Below are 22,165 nucleotides of genomic sequence, written 5' to 3'. Positions count from 1 at the left end.
TTTCAAAAATTCATAGCTCTTAAACTAAAAGAGATAGCTACCAACGAATTGTTGATTATGAAAGATTGGAAAATTCTCTATCAGATAAAAATATAAAATAATTATATTTCCTACAGTAAAAGTTCGAAAAACGCGACTAAAAGTGCTAAAAAGTGACATTTTGCAATTTTTGCCCATTTTATTCAATCGCGAATATCTCGTAAACTAAAGGAGATAAATAAGATCTGATCGCAGCGTCTTAATCTACGGACTATTCTCTATAGGATAGGCTAGTTAAATCGGAAATCGGAGAGATGAAATTTTCATTCTTAAGAAAAAATTGCCAAGGGGGGGTGCTTGATAATTTTTATCGACGATTTTCGATAATTAATATCTCTTAAAATGAAAGCGATTGCAACCAACGAATTGCGGATTATGAAAGAATGGAAAATTCTCTATCAGATAAAAACATAAAATAATATTTCCAATAGTAAAAGGTCAAAAACCGTGACTATATGTGCTAAAAGTGATATTAAATGTAACAAGGAAAGATCGACGTTCTTGACATATTCGAGTCGATAAAAGACAATAGTGTATAACTTTTAAACTAAATGCGATAGCGACCAACGAATTGAAATTTATGAAAGGTTTGAAAATTCTGCATTAGATAAGAATTTAATACAATTTAATCTCGTGAGAGAAAAGGACCAGAAACGTCACGAAAAGAGCAATCTTTCTTTTTTTTGCCCTTTTTTGAATTGCGAATGTCTCTTAATTGTGTCTCATCCTGCCAGTCGTCTAAATTGTGTCACAGGTAGGTAGTACGTTATAAATAGAAAACTTGTTTATAAAAAACAAACGTAAATTTGATTGAAAAATATAATTGAATTATAAACTTACCAGTGAACAGCTTATCGGACTGCCAGGCACAACGAGTGCTATAACTAAACGAAAACATAAATTAAAACAAAAATATTTCATACAATTGAATTATGTTATAATTAACAATCAACACAAAAGAAACAATCTGTGCTGTTTAGTTAAAAAATACTTACACGAGCCTGATGGATCTTTGTTAAGATGAGAATCGACATGGCGGCGATATATATCTGATTAATTTAGTAACCGACACCGAACACAACGCCGAGTGAAGAATGTTATCAAATCCACTATCACGTGACTTGTAATATACATAACAAACGCGATCAAAAACCGGCATTTCCGAACATTAAAGAAATTACTATAGTCGCAAAGTACAAATAAATAGTCGATTGATCTTCGAGTATAACACAAATTTAGAATATTAAAGTCCGAATAAACGATATAAGTCTCTCAAAACATAACTGGATTAATCAGCGAGCGGCACGAAACTGGCTGCAATCCACCGATAGTGCATGCCGAAACTGCGTAAACAACGACGGGACAGTATATGATAAGAAAGCAAGAGGTGCGCAAAGCCGACGCGTCGATGGCACGCGACATTGTGCGCGACTTTGCACATTACCTGTGATCTAAACTAAACTAGACTTCGCTGCATGCAGCAAGTTGAAGCAGCGCTAGGAGACAGCGCGCGGAACATATGCGATAAAAAAAAAGTTGTTTATACCGAATCGCAGGTAACAGCATTGTATACAAAACAATTCTCGTACCCACGTTCAATTTTACGATTTTTAGTGCATCCTAGTGCCATCTATGAATGCGACAGATACTAGTCCCACAATTTAGACTATTATAATCAATAATTAATACTCTCACGTGTTTTCACTTTTGTATGCAGTACACATTGTCAATTAACATGTAGAGCGAGAAAAACCACAAAAAATTAGCCGACCAAGATACACAAAAAGAGCATTTTTGTATGTTTTTTGAAGGTTAAACCAACAAATTATATATGAAAACTATATTTTGTTTTTGCGTACCTTCTTGGCCCTTTAAACTTTCAGAAAATATCCTAAAATATCATTTCAATGTCATTATTGTTTTGTTGATAGAAGTAATGAAGGAACAGGAAATTAAAATCAGATTCAATCTAAGCAATTATTAAAATTGTATTCTTATCAACAACTAAACCAATTACATCAGTTAATTTAATTTTTGGTATAAATATGACACAAAATTACTCAACCGTTTTAGAAAGCAGTAAAAATGCTGAATAAACTTCTAAAGTACATTTTGGTGTTTATTAGTTTTGTATTCGTAATTCAGGGAAGTCCACTCGATGAAGAACATATCAGAGTGAGTATTTTCAATAGTAGAATAATAATAATATAATAAAAAATCCTTACATGTTATTATTAAGTAGCCTAAACGGGGAGAACTGCCAGGATTTGAAGATGTTCTAGGAAACTTCTTAGACGTCGCCATGCAAGTAATGGAATCTGTTCAGGGTTTTGGTGATATGATTGGAATAGGCGGCGGAGGGGATTCCGACAAAACAAACCTATCAAAGAAAAGACAAAGAAATTAAGAATAATGCTTGTAAATTTATAAAAATCTGTTTATTTAGTTTGTTGTTTGAAGCATTTGTAGTTAAATAAATATTGTTTATGTTTAACGCTTTCGTCCACCAGATTTTTTCCATTGTGCAATTTTCGCTCTACGCAAATATTTGCGCATAAACTTGTACTTTTTTGATCGACGGGTGCCATGCCAAGGATCACACTTGTCAAAGTTTGTTCGGAGTTTGGGACATCTTCGCTTCCTTCTACAGGGAGGTTTAGTCCCACGGTTGGAATCCGGACACATTTCATCATTGTTCCAAATTCTACATTTTCCACAAGAAATTGCATTTGTTGAAAATGGTCTTGGAGGTGGTATTAGGAATGAAGGCGGGGTTTGCACATGAAGACGGAGTTTCAGCAAATTATTCAACACTAATCTTCGTGTAGGTTGAACTCTTGCCAAAACAAGCAATGATCTTAAAAGTTTCATTTTTAAACAGATTTTTATAAAATTTTAAGAAATGAATGGAAATGTTCCTGCCAAAGATGAATTTTGATATGAAATAGTAATGATTAATGTCAAAAATAATAAATAAAGCATAATTTATTTTAGTTTTTACCAGATAACTTTGATTTTATTTACTTTTAAAGTTTTTAATTTAAAGTTGAAAAATTCGTCAATAGAGGTCGCTCCATGTACTAAAATAAGGATATTAATGCTGGCAGGGTTGAAGGAACGCGCAGGATCAGTCGATAACGGGGTGCCACCCTCGCACCTTCGAACAAAACACCCCGCGCCGCGTACAATGACCCAAAACGTGTTTTCCGCACAAATTCATCAAAAACCACATAAATATTTCCTGAAATAACAAACATGTAACATATTTACCTTCAAAAATAACGAAATAGAAAGCAATATGTAGTAAATAGTCTTTTAAAGTGTTAAATTAATACCGTCACAATGAAACAACGTGCGTTTACGTTGGGGGTGACAACCGGAGTGACCAAAATAGAAACTAAACATAGTTTAAAATATCCTTCGTCCTGGCCGCAGTATATTCTAGTAGGAAGCTTCGCTGCTGCTTGTTACATGAATGGTCTTGGTGGAGAATTTGTTCATGATGATGTGCCCGCTGTTGTCCTTAATAAGGACGTGGTTGCTTCGTCCAGGAGAATGCTGGCTGCGTTTGGGGATGATTTTTGGGGTACGCCGATGATGGATTCGAGGAGTCATAAATCATATCGTCCTTTGACAACGTTAACATTTAGGTAATAAATAATTTAAAATAATTACAAAATTATTGTGAATTAAAAGTGAAAATGTTTATTTTAGAGCTAATTATTTAATGGTTGGATTAGAACCATTTTGGTTTCATGGTACAAATGTATTCCTACATGTCCTGGCTACAATTATGTTTACAAAAGTATGTGTCAAAGTTGCAAGGATGACGAGTCCATTTGCTACATTAGCTGGGTTAATGTTTGCTGTTCATCCGATACATACTGAAGCTGTAAATTTGGTTGCTGTGTTTTCTTCCTAATATAATATATTAAATTATTATCCTTTTTAGGTTACTGGTATTGTAGGACGTGCTGATGTTCTAGCTTGTGTGTTTTTTCTGGCTTCGCTGCTTACGTATCACGAGTAAGTTAAAATATTTTTAAATAAATTTGAAAAAATTGTTTTAAACATAACCAAACTTTTCAGCTCAACAAAAAAGTGTCGACTTTGGACAAGTATTATTTTCGGAGGATTGAGTATCCTTGCGAAGGAAACAGGCTTAACAATATTTTTAGTAAATTTAATATTTGACATCTATCAAAGATGGCATCTTAAAAAGTGCGTTAAAATGCTTAATTTTAAAACTCAAGTTTAATGACTATTGTTTTAAGGACCTCGGTCGTACGATGGACCAAAGAAAAAAGCACGTACATAAAGAAAACATTCATCGTATTCCTCACAGTAAGTTTTGTAACAATTTTATGTTTGCTAAAGATAAATTAATTCTGTTTTAGTTTTCTGTGCTAATTATCTTGAGGCTAGTCCTTTTGCGTGGCTCATTGCCAAAATTTACCCGTGGAGACAATCCTGCCGCGTTTCATCCTTCAATTCAAGTCAGGTTAGTAATTATAATTAAAATAATTAACAATATTTATTATAATAACAACATTATAACTGTTTTAGATTCTTAACTTTCTCCTACATTGCATCCTTTAATTTTTGGTTATTGTTATGCCCCGCCCACTTATCTCACGACTGGCAAATGGGATCCATACCCTTAATAACCTCACTTTTAGATTTTCGCAATCTATTAACAGTTTTAATTTTTGTTTTAATCTCAACTTTATTATTAAGAACAACATCAGGACCAAAAACTAAATCTTTGAACCAGGACCCTGAAGCAAAACATTCAGAAAATACCACATTAGTGTTAGGTCTTTTAATCCTAGTAATTCCTTTCCTGCCTGGGAGTAACCTAGTAACAACCGCAGGATTTGTCCTTGCAGAACGTGTACTTTATATTCCCTCCATGGGTTTCATTCTGTTAGTGGTCCAAGGACTCAGAAATATTTGGTGTATTTCCGGGCGCCATCGTCAGACATTATTATCCTTAATATTATTTCTCCTAATTGTCCATGGTTTGCAATGCGTTGCAAGAAACAAAGACTGGAAATCAAGAGAATCCTTACTAAGAGCAGGCGTAAGGACATTGCCACATAACGCTAAAATGCACTACAACTTTGCAAACTTTCTAAGAGATTCAGGAAGAGTGGATCTTGCCAAAGCGCATTATCATACAGCTATCAGGTTAATAACAATAGAAAAACATTATTAAAACATGAATTAATAAATTAATTAATTTTAGGTTATGGCCTACATATGCTTCAGCTCATAATAATCTGGGCACACTGATTAAAAATGGCGATGAAGCTAAGAAACATTTTTTGTTAGCCATAAAGTACAATCAAGGACATTTGAATGCACATTATAACCTAGGACAATTGTATAGGTAACAAAACTCCACTTAACCTCAATTATCAGCTAATTTTTATGTTTGCTTATATAGAAAACAAAATCGAACGTACGAAGCAGAACAAATGCTTCAGAAGTGTATAGTCATATCACCCAACTTTACACTAGGTTATGTAGAGCTTGTGAAGTTAAAACTAATGAACGAATCTAATATTAGTGATTTATTAAAAATAATTGTCCGGCAGTCGACTGAAGCAGAGTATGCAATAATGTATGCTGATTATCTCAACCAAAAAGGTTCGTAAACAATTTTTTGTAAACTAATCTCATTTAACCTTAAAAAATACATTTTATTATTACAGGAAACTACATGTTGGCTTTAAAGTACTACAACAGCGCCCTCTCTGTGTGCAACTGTAAACTTGAAGCTTTCACTGGCGCTGCGACCATTTTGAGACGTCTAGGAATGCAATCACGTTTATTTCAATTAATTACAAGGTAATAATCTATAAAACGTGTATTTCAGTTCGTATTAATTACTTTTTCTCTAGATATCATGCAATGCAACGCTTAAAACGTGGCGACAGCGCAATCCAACCGAATATTTATCTTCAACGTTGGTTTCTCAGCTTTGAGCTAGAAAAAAACGCTTTGGACTATAATTCTGGTTACTGGGGAGCAGATGGCGCTAGTGCTAATGGTAACATAATAGACGCTACTAAAATGTCGCATGATTTGCTTTTGTTTCGATATCAACGCACCTCACATAATTTCGAAAACGCTACAATCGCGACGAATAATTGCCAGGAATGATAAAAATAAAAATGTTAAAATATATAATTATCAAATGAAATATTTAAGCAATTATTATGTTGTACAATGTATGATATATATTATTATGTAAATAAATATAAACATTGTTTTGTTATTACTTTTTTCTTTTAACATTATGAGGTCATCTTGGGTGTGAGAGGTTGCATAAGCAGCTTGTCGTAATGCTGATGGAATAGAGTCGATGAAATGTAATCAAAACGAAGTCAAGCGTTCGTATTTAGCATAAACTCTTAGAAAAACTCCTAGTTTCTTTTTTAGGTTAGGTGCATTCAATTTCACTTGCAAGGCGAGAGCATCAAGGACACTTTAAACGGATGGACTTGATTACACTTCTTTTCAGGTCACGCTAGGACTGAGAGGACTGAAGAGGAGATCTGAATATTTGATCCTTAAAAAAATCAAATGTCTGCTGAAGTGATTGATTGGTTTTTAAGCACAACTTTCAAGAATTTCGTATATTTAATGTTATAAATCAATTTTATTTCATAATTTTCGTGTAATTACTTTTAAATTATTAATAAGTCAACCTTAAACTCAAAATTAAACAACTTCCACTTTATCAATTCCTTTTAAACATATGTCATTCGAAGGATAATTTAATTGACAACCTAATCCCATAGTTTAGTTTTATTATGTTTATTTTATCTCGAGTTAAACCGGTTTAAGTAAAAAAAATCATAATTCCATTCAGATTACCTTAAATTTCCCTCGTAAGATGGCGTCATACAAAATTATTCACTTTATACCTGCCTTGACCGCAAACACGGTTCAAACCAACTGGAACCGACTAGAATCGAATGCATTCAAATGGAATATCCATAATGGGACGCACTGTTGCAGACTGAACAGCTAAGCAAACATGACTTAAGTCCCCAGCTGAGTCTCGCCTGCCCGCTCCGCCCAACCCATACGAGTAGCATATACTATAGTCCCTCGCTCGTCGTGGGACACCTCGTCGGCGGAATGTACAGCCTTGTTAAGAACGTGAAGAATTGAAGAATCGAAGCGTTTAAGCAGGTAAAAAACGAGCGTGTGCGTGTGTCTCCTCCATCTCCTCACCACCACACCACACCGAATGGCCGCCGTGTACGTATGGTAAATGATCGAAAACGAAAAAAATTGAGTATGCGCAGCTTCCAAACGAGTTTGCTGGCGTCTCTTCGGCCGTCCCTCGAGAGCGTGTTGAGAACGCGTCGAAAGTGTTAAACGCGCGTTGTTTACACATTGTTAGCATACATTACGATGCGTTTTATACAAACACCGGCGCGAACACGGGAAGCCCTAGCGTAATCATCGGCCAGAACATGGGAGAAATAAATAAACATTCGGGGCTAAAATTAACATTCACATTATACATTATGCACACATCGCGCAAGAGTTGGAGAGTTGAAATTTTAATTTTGTGATTAATCAAAAAATTGAGCGAAAAATCAATTTACTTAAGTTTGATAATCAAATTAACATTGCTACAATCATAATTGTTTAATTAATCAAGAGATCAATTTAAAATCATTCATATTTTGATTGATTTGTAAATTATTTGAGCTTTTTTCGGTCAAAATTAAGCAAAAACTAAAAAAACTTGTTTTTAGGTTAAATTTTGATTTAAAAACTATATAATTTGAGAATTAGGTTAAGTAAAGCAATAATATTTATAATAATTGTTGGATAATTCAATTATCTGCAAAATTATATAAAATTGTGTCTATAAAAACTAAAAATTTCCCCAAAATTAAAAAAAACTGAAAATTAATAAAATTTGCCACAAATTATCAACTTTACCTTCTAATAATTAGCTATTCCTGGCATATTGATGAACTTTTATTATCTAGACTTATAGATAATTCAATTATCTTCAATTTAATGCCCTGCATGACTAATTTCAAAAAATATTTCACAAAAATTTTCCAAAATACAAAAAACTTTAAAATTCTTGAATATTTGTAAACTTTTAGTCACAATTCAACCTGCATAGTAATAAATTGAAATTTTTTCCAAACATTTATCAATTTTTTTGAATATTTCCAAGTTATAACTCTTCGCGCTGCATTCCTCGTGGTTGTCGTGAAGATGTCGAAGTCGTGCGGCTGGAAAGCTCGTTGGAGTCTCGTTAGCCACAAGACGAGGTGTATTATGCATTCCGATGCAAAGCTGCTCGTGGCCCAAGCACAACCTCACACACATACACCCAACAACAAGAAAGAAAAAAAAGAGGAACATGTGGAGTGAGTGCGAGTTGTGAGCCACGGTCGACGATCGTTGTGCAGCGTGAAAAGAAAGCACACACAACTGCATGCATACAAGCACCGAGCTTACCGAGGGGACCCGGAGGGGTAACGGACGCAAAAGAAGCAACACGACGCTAACAAGCCATTCCACATACCAGTTGCTGTTGCCGGCAAGCGCAACACAACAGAATACCACATCTCAGCGTCAGTGTGGCCCAAAGCACAGTGCGAGGTGGAGGTAGAAGAGGAGAGAACTTTTGGACTTGAGTAACAAGTCAGTTGTGCTCGTGTTGTTGAACCTGACTCACTGCCTCATCTCCACACGCGCAGAATCAACTTAAATTACCTTTTTAAATCAAAAGTAAAAATGTGATTGTTATTATCCAGTGTATTTTGGTATTACCATCATTATCGCCATGACCAGATTATATTATAATAACATTTGGTTATTGGTGTTGTGTGCGTGTTGGTGTTTGGTTGTTGCGGTCCCGTCCCCGGCGACCACTTCGAGACAATGTGAACCGATTCGGATTGAACTCTGCCAGAATCTCGGATACAACTCGACGCGAATGCCCAATTTGGGAGGGAATGAACTGCAGCAGGAAGCTGAATATATCTTGAAGTCTTTCAACCCTCTGATTGAGTACGGATGCAGCGCGCAGCTGAAGCTTTTCTTATGCAGCATCTACGCGCCGATGTGTACCGAAAAGGTGCCCACGCCGATTGGGCCATGTCGGTCCCTCTGCGAGAATGTTAAGCGGTTGTGTTTTCCTGTTCTTGAAGGTTTGTTATTTTTATTTTGTAGAAATTGTTTGAGTTTTGTTAAATTTAGCAGAAAAATGAGATTTTGATTTTTTTTCGGGAAATATTTTGATAACATGGAACTTTTTCTAAAATTTAGACATTTTGTGAAATTTTGAAAAAATTACGTTTTTTATTCTTTCCTTCAGTGGTTTTTACTCAATAACAAGGGAATTATAATTTCTGAACAGAGGTTTTTACTCGATTTAATCATTGTTATTTTAATACCACGTTTAAATAAGAAGTAATATTTTATTTGCATGTTTCCAATAAAAGTTAAACTCTGTTTGCTGGCGTCTAAATATAAACCCGCACTTCAAACAGCCGGAAGGAGTGAACTAAATAGTAAGGATGTTTGGGCATCACGTCAAAACATGCGCAATTTCATTAGCTCCACGCAATACATAAATTTGTTTATTCAAATTCGAACATTACTGTAATATTATCAAATTTCTACCTCAACACAAAAATATTACTTCAAAATTCAACTAAAAACAATAAAAACTCTGCTATTAAATTATTTAAACCTTAATTATCTTTTATTTACAACCAATTTATTAAATTTTGACAATTTTAATTTACCTATTGTGATCTTCCAGGTTTTGGTTTCGGTTGGCCTGACGCCCTAAACTGCTCCCGTTTCCCAAAAGAAAACAACCACGAGCATATGTGTATGGAAGGCCCTGGAGGGGGTTCCAAACCCCCAGAAACTGACCCCAAGGAAGACGTAACCATGACAAAACCACACTGGATGACAACCAATCAACAACAATGTAAAGATGGTTACGTCAATCTCCGAGAAGTCATCGGTAGACCTCTGATGCCAACCAATAATGGCGGCGGCTGCATTGCAATCTGTGACAGCTCCTTGCTCTTTGACGCTGCTGATAAAAAATTCGCAGAGGTGTGGGTGACAGTCTGGGCGGTCATCTGCTTAGTTTTCAGCCTGGCGTCAGCTATCACTTTGTGTATTGGAGGCGGCAGGGTCCGCATTCGTCCTTTGATGGCGCTGGCGTTATGTTACTGCTGCGTTGCGACGGGATGGATGATCCGTATAGTTGCTGGGAGGTATTCAATCGGTTGCAGGTATCAACTGAGTGAAGAACTTGAAGATGTCGGAGGCGGTGATTATGTGGTTGTACAGGATAGTGGAATAACTGGGAATGCAAAGTGCACGCTGGTGTTCTTTTTGATTTATTATTTTGGAATGGCTGCGAATGCATGGTAAGAAGATGTTTTTTGTTTTTAATATGTTTGAAGTAATTTTTTTTTGTTTTTTAAAGGTGGGTGGCTTTATGTATTTGGTGGTTATCAAAAGCGGCATTTGATTGGTCCACTGAACGCATGCGTAATGTATCAACGCTTCTACACGTGTTTGCTTGGGGTGTACCAGCGATCCAGACTGTTTTTGTTATTTTATTGAACAAAATTGATTCGGATGAACTTACAGGTAAACAAATCTCATTAGCAATTTGTTATTATATTATTATTTATGATAATCTTTGGTTTTTATAATTTTCAGGCGTTTGTAACGTTGGGAATCGTTCGCTTTCGTCTCTTCTGTATTTTGGGCTCGTTCCACAAGCTTTCTACTTGTTTCTAGGCATAAAAGTGCTTTTCATCGGTTGTTATAAGATTCTAACACGCCCCTTGCCAATTCCCGCCCCTATATCCGCCTTAACCACGCCTCTGACTCCGCTTACATTGCACTCCGCCCACTCACGACGTTCAGAAAAGAACAAAGACAGTGATTTATTGGGTGCTCTTGCTTGTGTGTATGTTATTCCAATGGCGTCTGTTCTTGGTTGCCTATGTTACGAATACAACCACCGTTTGTTCCTACAAGTCACACCAGATGGCCTGAATAATGGCAAAACACGTGCACAACTATCAATCTTCCTCCTGAAGCATTTAATGTCACTATTCATCGGTGTATCAAGTGTATTCTGGCTGTGGTCTTCAAAGAGTGTCGTTGCATGGCGGACAACATTACAACGCGTAATGCCGAAACGCCTTCAGAAGCAACTCCCACTGACAAACACCAATATGCCTAATATACACGGGGCAGGGCAACAGATGGCACTGCAAGTACGTGCATCGTCAGTGGCGACGCCTGTAGGACGGAGTCAAAGCCACAATCGAACATTAAGTACTTCTTTAAGTACTACACTGAGTACAACTGCGGGGAGTAGGCAGAGCAATCGACGGAGGGATTACTATCACAGGAGGAATTAAAACTAAAAGTAAAAAGAGAACAATGTAATTATAGACATACACAGAAACCTGATTATTTATTTAGAAAACGGAGAGACAAAAGAGTTGATAGACATTAGTGGGATGAATGTTGTGAGGAGGGTAGAGTATATATAAGGAAACAAATGCATCCTCGCTTGGAGTTATTCGGAATTATGTATTACTATTTTAGTGTATAGTGTTATGATCGGTGCCATTGCTTTAATTTATGATTTATGTTTATTTATACGATGAATAAATGTCATTTTCTTATTTTTTAGAACGTTTATGTTTTATTTCTAACTAAATTTTGCTCGCAACTCTTTCATCCCTTATTTAACACTCTTTAAGCCATAATTTTTAATATTTTAATTTTAAAAAATCATAAATTATCAAAATCTGTCCAGCCATTCTTGAGTTATAAATGTTGTAACTAACTTTGTTTCAAAAATATTGATTTTGCGACAGTTTTTGAACTGATTTAACAAAAATCTAGACAAAACGTTATTTAAAGAACAACTTACTTACAACTTATCTATTTTTTATCCTTGTAAATAACTTATTCTATGGCAAACTATCTAGATAGTTAATAATTGTTGTTTTACAAGTCTCTGGAAATGAGACCCTTGTGCCATTCACATAACTGCACCCAGCACGCATGGCATCCACCACACAATATAAATATCCAAAGAAATTCAACTCTACAACAAAAAAATAAAATAAACCTACTGAAATAACACATCAATACAATGCATAACATACCAGCTGGAACAAACCTAACCAAAACTTTGTACTGCTCAATCATCTTGCACAGATTTTCGATCATATCTTGCCTGCTTGGTTCATTTGCTCTCAGACGAATTTTATGTAGATAAGCTGAATAAACATTGTTAAACAAAACATATTCACGATTAATTTCGTTTATTTACTCACTGTGGTCTGTAGCAGCTGCGAAACTTGCTAATAAAGCAACCATGATAAAAAATCTCATTTTTATTTGAATGACAAAAACTGTGAATTCAGTTTAAAGTGTTGTTTGTATAAATAGAAGTTAGTCACTGATTGATCAATAACAATGCGTCGGTTTCTTATAATAATTGCAAACATAAAAAATTTCAAAAACAAAACTAATTGGAGTATTTTCAGTTATCAGCGCAACTATTCTACAATAACAATTATTTACTACGATAAGTACGAGTAAGTAAGATATTTTTAGTGACAACCACGTGTCCACGTGTATAAAATTTTAATAATTAAAAAAAATAAAATAAAAGATTTAATAACAATTATTTCTTAAAACTCTGCTGAATCTCTTCAAGAGTTTTCCCTTTGGTTTCCGGTACAAACCAATAACTTATCAGGATACTTATCGCACTACAAATAGCTACACACAAAAACGCAGCGTATAACCCAGCTATATCCAAACAAAACGCAAAAACCATCGCAGAAGACGCCATGGAAAATCCATAAAATATATTCATAACCACAAATGCTTTACTCTTCACACTGGATGAAAACAATTCACCTAAAATTGAAGTAGGAACCAGTCCCAATCCAATTGAATAGAATATCACGAATATAACCATTGATATCAACGGAAACATTTGAAATCCATTTAAGGTTATATCTGTTTCATCCTGTATATAAAAGAATGCTGTTTGTATGAATAAAACTACACTGCTTCCGGTACAACTGATCAACATAGCTCTCCTACGTCCAAGAATATCCAAAATAAAAGATGTAACAAATGTGCATATAAGTAAAATGCCTGTGAATACAATGGCGGACATGCTTGGAGATAGATCACTTCCGGATTCCATGAATATTGTCTGCGCATAGACTGTAAAAGCGTTTATTCCGGAAAATTGTTGGCATGCTCTGGTGAGTATTCCAATCAAACAAGCTTTTCGGTTGGATGATATTTTTATGAGGTCATAATAACGTCCAGGTTCTGACAGTTGACGTTGGACGTCATTATTGAGTTGTGTAAGCTCCTCCTCTACATAGGTGGCGCTAGTATTTCGTAACCATTGAAGGGAGGAGCGTGCATCATCAACTCTTCCTTTCATCAATAAATAATACGGTGTTTCTTTGATGAAATAATAATTTAAAAGAAACATTACTGGGATAAGTAGACTTAAGTATGCTGTGTGGGCAATTGAGAGATATGCTCCTATGATATTAGCTAAGAACTGTCCGATGAAGATTGAAAATGCAACACTGGTTCCCCATGTTCCTCTAATAGATGGCGTGGATATTTCAGTGACGTAACATGGGATTGTCGTGAAGACACAGGCGTCACCTATTCCGTTGAATACACGTGCTGTGTAGTAGATGTAGAGGGGGCGTGGGAGGTACCAGAAGGTGAAGTCTGTTGTTGATATTGTTGTATTAGCAGCTAATGCAATAAGTATCCAACAGATGCAGTATGATATTGTCACACTTAAAATTGCAGGACGTCTTCCGATCCAGTCTATTAATTTACCAACTAATGGACTTGCAATAATGGCTGTCACAGGTGGAATTATTGTTAAGTAGGTGGCTTCTTCCATTGACACGCCTTGTTGGCGGAGAATTGGGATTGTAGGTGATGGCCATGACATAAATTGACCGGTTGTAATTGTATTTAAAGAAACTAAGTAAAATTTAAATAAATTTGATTTTAAAATTAAAAAATTATTATTTAAAGGTTATTACCTGTGAATATTGTATAAATCTGCCGCCATTGTTTACTATCAGTGGATCTATGTTCAACAGCCATTTTTTATTTGTTTATTTGTAATAAAATTAATTAAACTCATTTGTATTAAATTATAATAAATTAATTTTGAAGATTCTGGTTTAATCACATAATTTACTTAGCACTGCTGTAAACCATACTAAACATGTGAGAATTTGTGATAAATTCATGTGTTCTTATCACTGTTATCATCCATAACAAGTCTATAAATCATTCGTTTGCAAAATTTAGTAAAAAATTAATTATATTCCACAAAAACATTTAAACTAACACTTTTAAACAAAATATTTTAATTTCCTGACTTATTTAATCAATAATTATTATAAACAAATAATATTTAATTAATATATATGTTTTATTAAACATACTGTATAAAAATAAAGCTTTAAGATCTTTGACCTTGCTTATCATCTAAATTCGTGAATTTATTACAATATTTTATCATGATTTAGCATCTCAACAGCGTTTCCATGAGTTCATTCGCACTTTAACAGCTTCCCGATGTATTACTTCACATCTCCGACTCTGCTTAGTTGATTTAGTTGATTCAGTGATAACGACGCATTGCTAATGATAAGTGTTGAATGAATTACCATTACCTCTTGACACGATGACTTGAATTAAACTTAAAAATACAAGAAGTAAATAAAAACTTTCTTCGGTAGTTTAATTAAAATATAAAATGGATGTTAGTGTAAAACAAGATGGCGGAACACAATGGCGTCAAATATATTCAATAATAACAGGTAAATAATTATTTTTCTTAAATTAAAAACAATATTTTGTATTAATTTGATTGCAGTTTGTTTAAATTCAATTACAACTGGTTTATTATTATCATGGACATCACCTTCAATCCCCTTACTACAACAGGAAGGCGTGTCTATGACCGAAGCCTCCTATTTGACAGTAATACCGCCTTTGACATCAATCTGTGTAAGTCCCTTCGTTGGTAAATTAATCGATTGGATCGGACGACGTCGTGCTGTGTTAAGTGTAACACTATCATACACTATCGCCTGGCTTTTAATTATATTAGCAAATAATATAACAATAAGCCCCGCCCCTGGGTACCTCCCACAAATCTACATTTACTACGCAGCACGTGTATTCACTGGCATAGGTGACGCCTGTGTCTTCACAACAATTCCAGGTTATGTCACTGAGATAGCCACGCCTGCAGTGAGAGGAACATGGGGCAACTGCATCTCTTTATCAATTTTATTCGGACAATTCCTAATCAACTTAATTGGTGCTTACCTGTCCATAGTAAACACAGCATATGTTTGTTTACTTCTTCCAGTGGTTTTTCTGGTAAATTTTATGTTTATCAAAGAATCACCGTATTATTTATTGATGAAAGGAAGAGTTGATGATGCACGCTCCTCCCTTCAATGGTTACGTGGTGCTAAAAGCCCCGCCCATGTCGAGGAGGAGCTTATAAAACTCACCAGTGATGTCCAACGTCAAATGTCAGAAACAGGGCGGTATTATGACCTCATAAAAATAAAATCCAATAGAAAAGCTTGTTTAATAGGTATAGTCATCAGAGCAGTCCAGCAATTATCAGGAATATCTGCTTTTTCTTACTATTCACAAACAATATTCATAGAATCCGGAAGTGATCTATCACCTAGCATGTCCGCCATTGTTTTCACCGCCATTTTGTTCATATGCACATTTTTGGCTTCCTTTGTTTTGGATATACTTGGACGTAGAAGAGCTATGTTGATCAGTTGTGCGGGATGCAGTTTAGTGTTATTCATACAATCAGGTTTCTTTTATATACAGGATGAGACGGAAATAATCATGGAAGGATTCCAAGTGTTTCCTTTGATATCAATGGTGACTTATGTGTTCTTTTATGCGATAGGACTAGGATTAGTACCTACTTTGATACTGGGTGAATTATTTTCATCCAGTGTGAAAAGCAAAGCTTTTGTGGTTATGAATATGTCTTTTGGTATATCAATGGCGTCTTCAGCACAGATTTTTGCTGTTTGTTTGAGTACTGCTGGATTGTATGCAGCGTTTTTGTTTTTGGCAATTTGTACGATGGGAGGTATAGGTGTAAGTTATTATTTGTACCGGAAACAAAAGGGAAAACTTTGGAAGAGATTCAACAAGGTTTTAAAAAGTAAAAAGTGTAAAAATGTAAATTTTACATATGCTTTTTACTATAGGCAACCAACGTTGTCAGTATTCCATTGAATGAATGTGTCTTCATGTAATTAAAGAAATATAACACAATATTTAAGTAAACATTAATTATCACATTGTAAATGAGTCTACATTGTATATATTATTATCTAAAGTACTGCTAATTAAACAATATGTACCAAAATTACAGATATGACAGTTTTTTGACCTTGTTTGCTGTGTGAATTCGTTACTTTCTCATATTTTAACATTTTAAGCATTTTTGGCTGTTTATTTGCAAATTTCCAGCATCCACAGTGAGTTTGTACTTCTCCTATACCTTTCAGTTGATTCAGTGATAACGTCGCGTCTGTGATAAGTGTTAAACACTTCAACATATTTAATTGTTACCTCTTGACACCATGACTTGAATGAATAAAAATTTTCTTCTTGACTATTCAATAAATACGTGACCCAACTGAAAGCAGAATTAGTTTAATAGAATACAAAATGGTCGTTGATGTTACTTACCATCAAAATGGTAAACAATGGCGGCAAGTATACTCAATATTAATAGGTAAGTAAATAAATTTTATTTGTTTTTTTTTTAATTTTTAAATTTTAAATTTTAGTTTGTTTAAATACAATATCAACTGGTCAGTGCCTAGCATGGACATCTCCATTCATACCAATCCTCCGCCAACAAGGCGTGTCCATGGAAGAAGCCACCTACTTATCAATAATCCCACCTTTGACAACAATAATAGCAAGTCCATTAGTCGGTAAATTAATAGACTGGATTGGAAGACGTCCTGCAATATTAAGCGTGACACTATCATACACCATCTACTGGCTACTAATAATAATAGCAGCTAATGCAACAACAAGCCCCGCCTCCGAGTACCTCCCACGCCCCCTCTACATTTACTACGCAGCACGTGTATTCAACGGCATTGGTGACTCCTGCGTCTTCTCAACAATCCCATGCTACGTCACCGAAATAACAACGCCATCTGTACGTGGCACATGGGGAAACTGCATCTCTTTATCCATCTTCTTCGGACAGTTCCTAATGAATATAATAGGATCATATCTATCCATAGCCAACACAGCATACGTATGTTTACTACTTCCATTGGTGTTTATTTTAAATTATTTCTTCATCAAAGAAACACCGTATTATTTACTGATGAAAGGAAGAGTTGATGATGCACGCTCCTCCCTTCAATGGTTACGTAATACAAGCGCCACCTATGTAGAGGAGGAGCTTATACAACTCACCAGTGATGTCCAACGTCAAATGTCAGAAACAGGGCGGTACTATGACCTCATAAAGATATCATCCAATCGAAAAGCTTGTTTGATTGGAATACTCATCAGAGCCTCACAACAATTCTCAGGAATATCTGCGTTTTCTTATTATTCACAAACAATATTCATCGAATCCGGAAGTGATCTATCTCCTAGCATGTCCGCCATTGTTTTCACTGGGATTTTATTCATCTGCACATTTTTCGCTTCTTTTGTTTTGGATTATCTTGGACGTAGAAAAGCAATGTTGATCAGTTGTACTGGATGCACTCTAGTGTTATTCATACAAGCAGCTTTCTTTTATATACAGGATGAAACAGAAATAATCATGGAAGGATTTAAAGTGTTTCCGTTGATATCAATGGTGACTTATGTGTTGGTTTATGCTATTGGATTGGGACTGGTTCCTACTTTAATGTTGGGTGAATTGTTTTCATCAAGTGTGAAGAGTAAAGCATTTGTGGTTATGAATGTATTTTTTGGAATATGTATTGCTTCATCAGCGGAGGTGTTTGCGGTTTGTTTGAGTGTGGTTGGGTTGTATGCAGCGTTTTTGTTTTTGGCGATTTGTACGGCGGGGAGTATAGGGATTAGTTATTGTGTTGTTCCGGAAACTAAAGGGAAGACTTTGGAAGAAATTCAGCAAGGATTTAAACAATAATTGATTGTAATTGTAGTTAAAGTGTAAATAATAAAAAATAATTGATTTTAAGTGGAAATTATTGTTGGGGAATTATTTAAGCTCCTCCTTTTTAGGGTGGAGCAAATATACAATGTGTTGAATCTAATTATTAATGATTTCATCAATTAATTATTGTTTAATAACTATGCCTTGTGAAGGATAAACGCGTTTTTAATTTTGTTATATCAATAAGCATCATTTTGTAGAAATCTATTATTTTAATGTTTACAAATGTGTGACGCTATATCGCATATAAAGACAGCCAGTAAAACTACAATAAAAATAAAAATGTTGGATATTCCAGAATATACGACTATTATCTATTGACTGAAAAATTATCTGTTTTAACAATTTTTGTTAATAATTAAACTTATTTTGCCTAGTTATTTATTCTGTGATATAGCGACTTGTCCGTCCGAAAACGTCAAGCATGGCAACGGTGTAGAAGTCAAGGTCAAAGGGCCAGCGCGTACACTGAATGTCAGACATACTTTCGCTGATGTAGGCTTCAATTGGACTCTACGAGCTGTCAAACATAAGTTTATCGGGGTGGAAGGTACCGGGGCACATAAAGGAAATGAATCCGGTCCTGGAATATTATCAGAAATAGGTTTTAAGTTAGGTTATGATACTTAACCTATTTTTATGAGTAACAACTTACCAACTACACGCGTTATGACGTTCTCATTATTGAAGAGTAACTGAATTGTCAGTTTTAGTTCTTCAAGGTTGTAATCAATATTGACACATGCTATATACAACAAAATTTTAATTTTAAAGTATTTGATTGATTAATTAATTAATTTTGATTTACCTCTTTGTGTCATGTTATTAAAAGGAAATTCTACGCAGCAAACACATCGTAATCCTGCACACTCGCAACGACCATCAACGGCTGCATAACTTTCACTTATCAGCACACTCAAGATAACAAAATAAATCAGTTTTTTCAACATTTTTACTGTTTACAGTTAATATGAATAAATGAATCTAGGTCGACTCGAAACATGGTTTTTATTTGCATACAAAAGTTAAATTTATAATAGTTTAATTAATTTCCGGTTTGTTGTTTGTTGTTGTAACGTAATTTTATTTTTATTGCAACAAATTATAGTTGTAATAATATTTAATCATATCATAATGTTATTTCTTGGAAAATGATTAGAATTTAATTTATACATTACTATTTTTATCAGAAATTGTTTTATCTTGATTTTAGTAAAAGTAGTTTCCAATAATGACGTAAAGCGCCATCTAGGTTTGAATTATATAACTAAAACTATGACTAAATCAGCATATTAACTTTAAACCCTTATTTCACACCTTTCCAAGTATAATTTTGATACCAAACTTTACAATATTATCTATTGACCTATTCTGATCATTGTCTGAAAATTTTATCAAAATCCATAAAAAGGTTTCGTAGTATAATGGGAACATACATACACTTACAATTGACATATACTGATTCATGTCAACTTCATCATTCCACCCATTTTCTAAATTTCGCTCCGCTTCAATGTTTTATTTATCGTTTTACTTCTCCATTCAGGGGGAAACAAATCCCCTGGAGAGTGGATGATACTAAACGCTCTCGGGCTCAAAGACTGCGTCTGCTCTAAACCTGACGCTGACCCTGAGACTGAAAAATTTCCCCCTTTATGGAAGACTAGAAGACTGGGAGACTGAAAGTGTGTGTAAGGCGAGTAAGCGGGACGATAAGGAAACGAAGCCCAGGGAGGAAGCGGAACGCAACGAGAGTGGACTTCGGGGAATTAACCTCAAAGTCGATTTGTTTGATTGCCGCTGATTATCCGATGACTCAGCGCAATCGTTTTGCAAAAGCCAAAATTGAGATAAAACCGGCCACAAAACCAAAATTACGTAGGAAAAGTGCAGCAAATATGAATTAAGTTAGTTTTTTGTTTATAACTCCGAAATTATTAAACGTACATTATTGAAATTTACAATATTAAATCTTAGATAAATTAGCTATAGAATGATATATAACTTAATATTATATGATTTTTATCTCGGTAATTACAGGCCTTGAAAGTTGATTAAAAAATCAGTTTCCGAGTTATGAATTTTTCTGCAATAAATTCATGTTTTTGTTCATAACACGCAAACCATAACACTTACATGTTTAAAAATTTCAAACTAAGTTCCTACATAAATTCCCTATCATATAACATCTCACTAAATATTCTACGACTTTAATGTCCAGAGTTATAGCGCCGCAAACTTGAACAAGTAATACACACACAGTTTTCTTAAGAATTGAAAGTTTGAAAAGCAATTCTCCACGTCGAGACTTCATATTCGCGCAATAAATCGAAGATTTCTTTGACTCACGCCTGCACACAATTTGCACTCGAGTTTCAGTGGCGGGTTCAGGTGGACTGCGATTTTCCGTTCTAACAGTTAAAACTGTTATACGTAGCAGTTAAAATCGTTCCGACTCACAACTTGCTTCATCGGCTTTACGACGCCGTAAAAATTTTTCACTCTCCGGATGTGGATGCATGGCATGCACACCTAATACTCTAACAAGTCATTCGTTCGTATTTTAGTTTTTCGCGTTTTATTGTCCACGGCGGCGCATATTATTGACGGCAAATTAATTTCCCAGCAGTTGGGTAATTGCATTTGCAACTGCCGCTGCACTTTATTATTGCGCTCAATTTTATCGTAATTGTGTGTAATTGTTGGACGTTAAGTTAAGGGTTGTTAGGTATTATCGTTTATTGTAGTTTTATTGACGTTTTGCAGGTATTTTTTTGTAAAAAATAAAAATGAAATTTTTAAATAGAGTTTTGAGGCATTTCTAATTAATTTATGAATATAGTTTAAAATTTGGCAAATAGAGAATTTTATACTCTATCAAATACAATTTAAAATTTTAAAATCTATTAAAATTTTAAAAAGTTATTGAAGATTTTATAAAAGTTTATTTTTTTGGTATCAAGATGAATTTTTATTGTGCAATTTTAAAAGACGTTTTTATTGTACTTGTAAGCACTTTAAATAATTAAAACTGAATGCATATGTTAGATAATTATTCAGAGTATACAGAATAAACAACAAAATAAAAATTAAATAATTATTTTGGTAGATACAAGGCGTTTTAATAAAAAAATATCTCAAATTTATCCCAAAATGCATATTTTTGGTGTTTTTTCTTAATTAAAATGATGTTTAAGTAACTTTCTTATCAATTTTTTTAAAATTTGATTAACCTGTGTAATAGAGCAGCTCTTAGAGTATAAAATGCCAAAACAATAATTAATATCCATCAATAACTTTAAAAGTTATTTAACTTTTTCCGAAATTCAAAAAAAGCTTTTAAAATGGCAACAAACGTAAAGCATCTTCGAAACAGACGATCAAGAAAGCATCGCTGTCGTTTTGACATGATAATAACACTGCGCACAAAGATGCACGTCTTCTTGCCCTCTGCGTTATTGATGCGTTTCGGCGGCGAACAGAGATCTCTCTCCTTTTTAAACTTGGCGCGCTGGCGGGACTCCCAGCAGGACTTCAAAGGCTAGGATGGCGCAGATCTGGGGGCAATTCCATTTATCGGCCGGATCGCCCGGATCGCTTACTTAAACCGACTTTTTTCGCGCTGCTGGCGCGCGCGCGGCCCCCCGGTCGGAGTTCAAAGTCGTCGACGACTATAAAGAAAGATTAAAGAGGGATCAACGTCGCGGCGCCGTCTTGCCGATTGCACAAAGCGCCGCCAAAAGGAGAGTCAAAAGGAGGACGAGACATGGCATGAAATTGAACGGCGGGAGGAAGCGT

At 34.8% G+C, this 22,165-nt stretch overlaps 5 protein-coding genes and 2 long non-coding RNA genes across 11 annotated transcripts in view; 4 read left to right on the top strand and 3 right to left on the bottom strand.

The window, feature by feature from the left end:
• Window positions 1–22,165, bottom strand: part of LOC135797404 (xaa-Pro dipeptidase-like) — a 166,424-nt gene that overhangs the window by 5,900 nt on the left and 138,359 nt on the right. Inside the window, exons 1-2 of one of the 5 annotated variants that reach the window (XR_010549532.1) lie at window positions 1,035–1,446; window positions 880–923 (exon numbers count right to left, since the gene is read on the bottom strand). The exons of 3 other annotated variants lie outside the window; for them this stretch is intronic. The gene's annotated coding sequence lies outside the window, so the exon portion shown is untranslated. Of the gene's footprint in view, window positions 1–879; window positions 924–1,034; window positions 1,447–22,165 lie in introns of those variants that run through there. One more of the 5 variants, XR_010549534.1, reaches the window with a different exon arrangement.
• LOC135797199 (uncharacterized) lies at window positions 2,119–2,533 on the top strand. The gene is made up of 2 exons (XR_010549488.1): window positions 2,119–2,214; window positions 2,282–2,533. It is a non-coding gene; the product is annotated as an uncharacterized lncRNA (long non-coding RNA).
• On the top strand, window positions 3,158–5,896 carry LOC135797399 (protein O-mannosyl-transferase TMTC1-like). The gene is made up of 10 exons (XM_065309761.1): window positions 3,158–3,689; window positions 3,754–3,931; window positions 3,992–4,065; window positions 4,129–4,260; window positions 4,314–4,383; window positions 4,437–4,540; window positions 4,606–5,229; window positions 5,288–5,431; window positions 5,489–5,691; window positions 5,757–5,896. Exons 1-10 carry the CDS (start codon window positions 3,382–3,384, stop codon window positions 5,894–5,896), a joined length of 1,977 nt encoding a protein of 658 aa, XP_065165833.1. The 5' UTR covers window positions 3,158–3,381.
• On the top strand, window positions 8,652–11,772 carry LOC135797197 (frizzled-4-like). Its single transcript, XM_065309435.1, has 4 exons — window positions 8,652–9,239; window positions 9,857–10,481; window positions 10,541–10,707; window positions 10,780–11,772. The coding sequence occupies exons 1-4, from the start codon at window positions 8,873–8,875 to the stop codon at window positions 11,490–11,492; spliced, it is 1,872 nt and encodes a 623-aa protein (XP_065165507.1). The 5' UTR covers window positions 8,652–8,872; the 3' UTR covers window positions 11,493–11,772.
• On the bottom strand, window positions 12,463–14,353 carry LOC135797198 (facilitated trehalose transporter Tret1-like). Its single transcript, XM_065309436.1, has 2 exons — window positions 14,187–14,353; window positions 12,463–14,124 (listed from the first exon to the last, which is right to left on the bottom strand). Exons 1-2 carry the CDS (start codon window positions 14,248–14,250, stop codon window positions 12,776–12,778), a joined length of 1,413 nt encoding a protein of 470 aa, XP_065165508.1. The 5' UTR covers window positions 14,251–14,353; the 3' UTR covers window positions 12,463–12,775.
• On the top strand, window positions 14,727–18,403 carry LOC135797398 (uncharacterized). The gene is made up of 4 exons (XM_065309760.1): window positions 14,727–14,975; window positions 15,032–16,438; window positions 16,835–16,945; window positions 17,001–18,403. Exons 1-4 carry the CDS (start codon window positions 14,912–14,914, stop codon window positions 18,338–18,340), a joined length of 2,922 nt encoding a protein of 973 aa, XP_065165832.1. The 5' UTR covers window positions 14,727–14,911; the 3' UTR covers window positions 18,341–18,403.
• Window positions 18,557–19,356, bottom strand: LOC135797515 (uncharacterized). Its single transcript, XR_010549568.1, has 3 exons — window positions 19,176–19,356; window positions 19,023–19,112; window positions 18,557–18,950 (listed from the first exon to the last, which is right to left on the bottom strand). It is a non-coding gene; the product is annotated as an uncharacterized lncRNA (long non-coding RNA).

The sequence above is a fragment of the Atheta coriaria genome, unplaced genomic scaffold (genome assembly GCF_025399875.1).
Source record: "Atheta coriaria isolate IRGN ID8LTWV9N9 unplaced genomic scaffold, Caltech_Dcor_3.1 hic_scaffold_8_pilon, whole genome shotgun sequence".
NCBI classification, from domain to species: Eukaryota; Metazoa; Arthropoda; class Insecta; order Coleoptera; family Staphylinidae; genus Dalotia; species Dalotia coriaria.
Note: the sequence above shows the minus strand (reverse complement) of the source record. Positions and strands in the feature narration are given on the sequence as shown.

What these genes read in the sequence shown, in the direction of transcription:
- LOC135797399 (XM_065309761.1), top strand. Translation starts at nt 3,382, where the DNA reads ATGAAACAACGTGCGTTTACGTTGGGGGTGACAACCGGAGTGACCAAA. An exon ending in CATTATCATACAGCTATCAG is followed by an intron (nt 5,230 to 5,287) that starts GTTAATAACAAT and finishes AATTAATTTTAG; the next exon opens with GTTATGGCCTACATATGCTT. An exon ending in TGATTATCTCAACCAAAAAG is followed by an intron (nt 5,692 to 5,756) that starts GTTCGTAAACAA and finishes TTATTATTACAG; the next exon opens with GAAACTACATGTTGGCTTTA.
- LOC135797197 (XM_065309435.1), top strand. Translation starts at nt 8,873, where the DNA reads ATGACCAGATTATATTATAATAACATTTGGTTATTGGTGTTGTGTGCG. An exon ending in GGAATGGCTGCGAATGCATG is followed by an intron (nt 10,482 to 10,540) that starts GTAAGAAGATGT and finishes TGTTTTTTAAAG; the next exon opens with GTGGGTGGCTTTATGTATTT. An exon ending in TGATTCGGATGAACTTACAG is followed by an intron (nt 10,708 to 10,779) that starts GTAAACAAATCT and finishes TATAATTTTCAG; the next exon opens with GCGTTTGTAACGTTGGGAAT.
- LOC135797198 (XM_065309436.1), bottom strand. Translation starts at nt 14,250, where the DNA reads ATGGCTGTTGAACATAGATCCACTGATAGTAAACAATGGCGGCAGATT. An exon ending in GATTTATACAATATTCACAG is followed by an intron (nt 14,125 to 14,186) that starts GTAATAACCTTT and finishes AATTTTACTTAG; the next exon opens with TTTCTTTAAATACAATTACA.
- LOC135797398 (XM_065309760.1), top strand. Translation starts at nt 14,912, where the DNA reads ATGGATGTTAGTGTAAAACAAGATGGCGGAACACAATGGCGTCAAATA. An exon ending in AATATATTCAATAATAACAG is followed by an intron (nt 14,976 to 15,031) that starts GTAAATAATTAT and finishes ATTTGATTGCAG; the next exon opens with TTTGTTTAAATTCAATTACA. An exon ending in AACGTTGTCAGTATTCCATT is followed by an intron (nt 16,439 to 16,834) that starts GAATGAATGTGT and finishes CTATTCAATAAA; the next exon opens with TACGTGACCCAACTGAAAGC.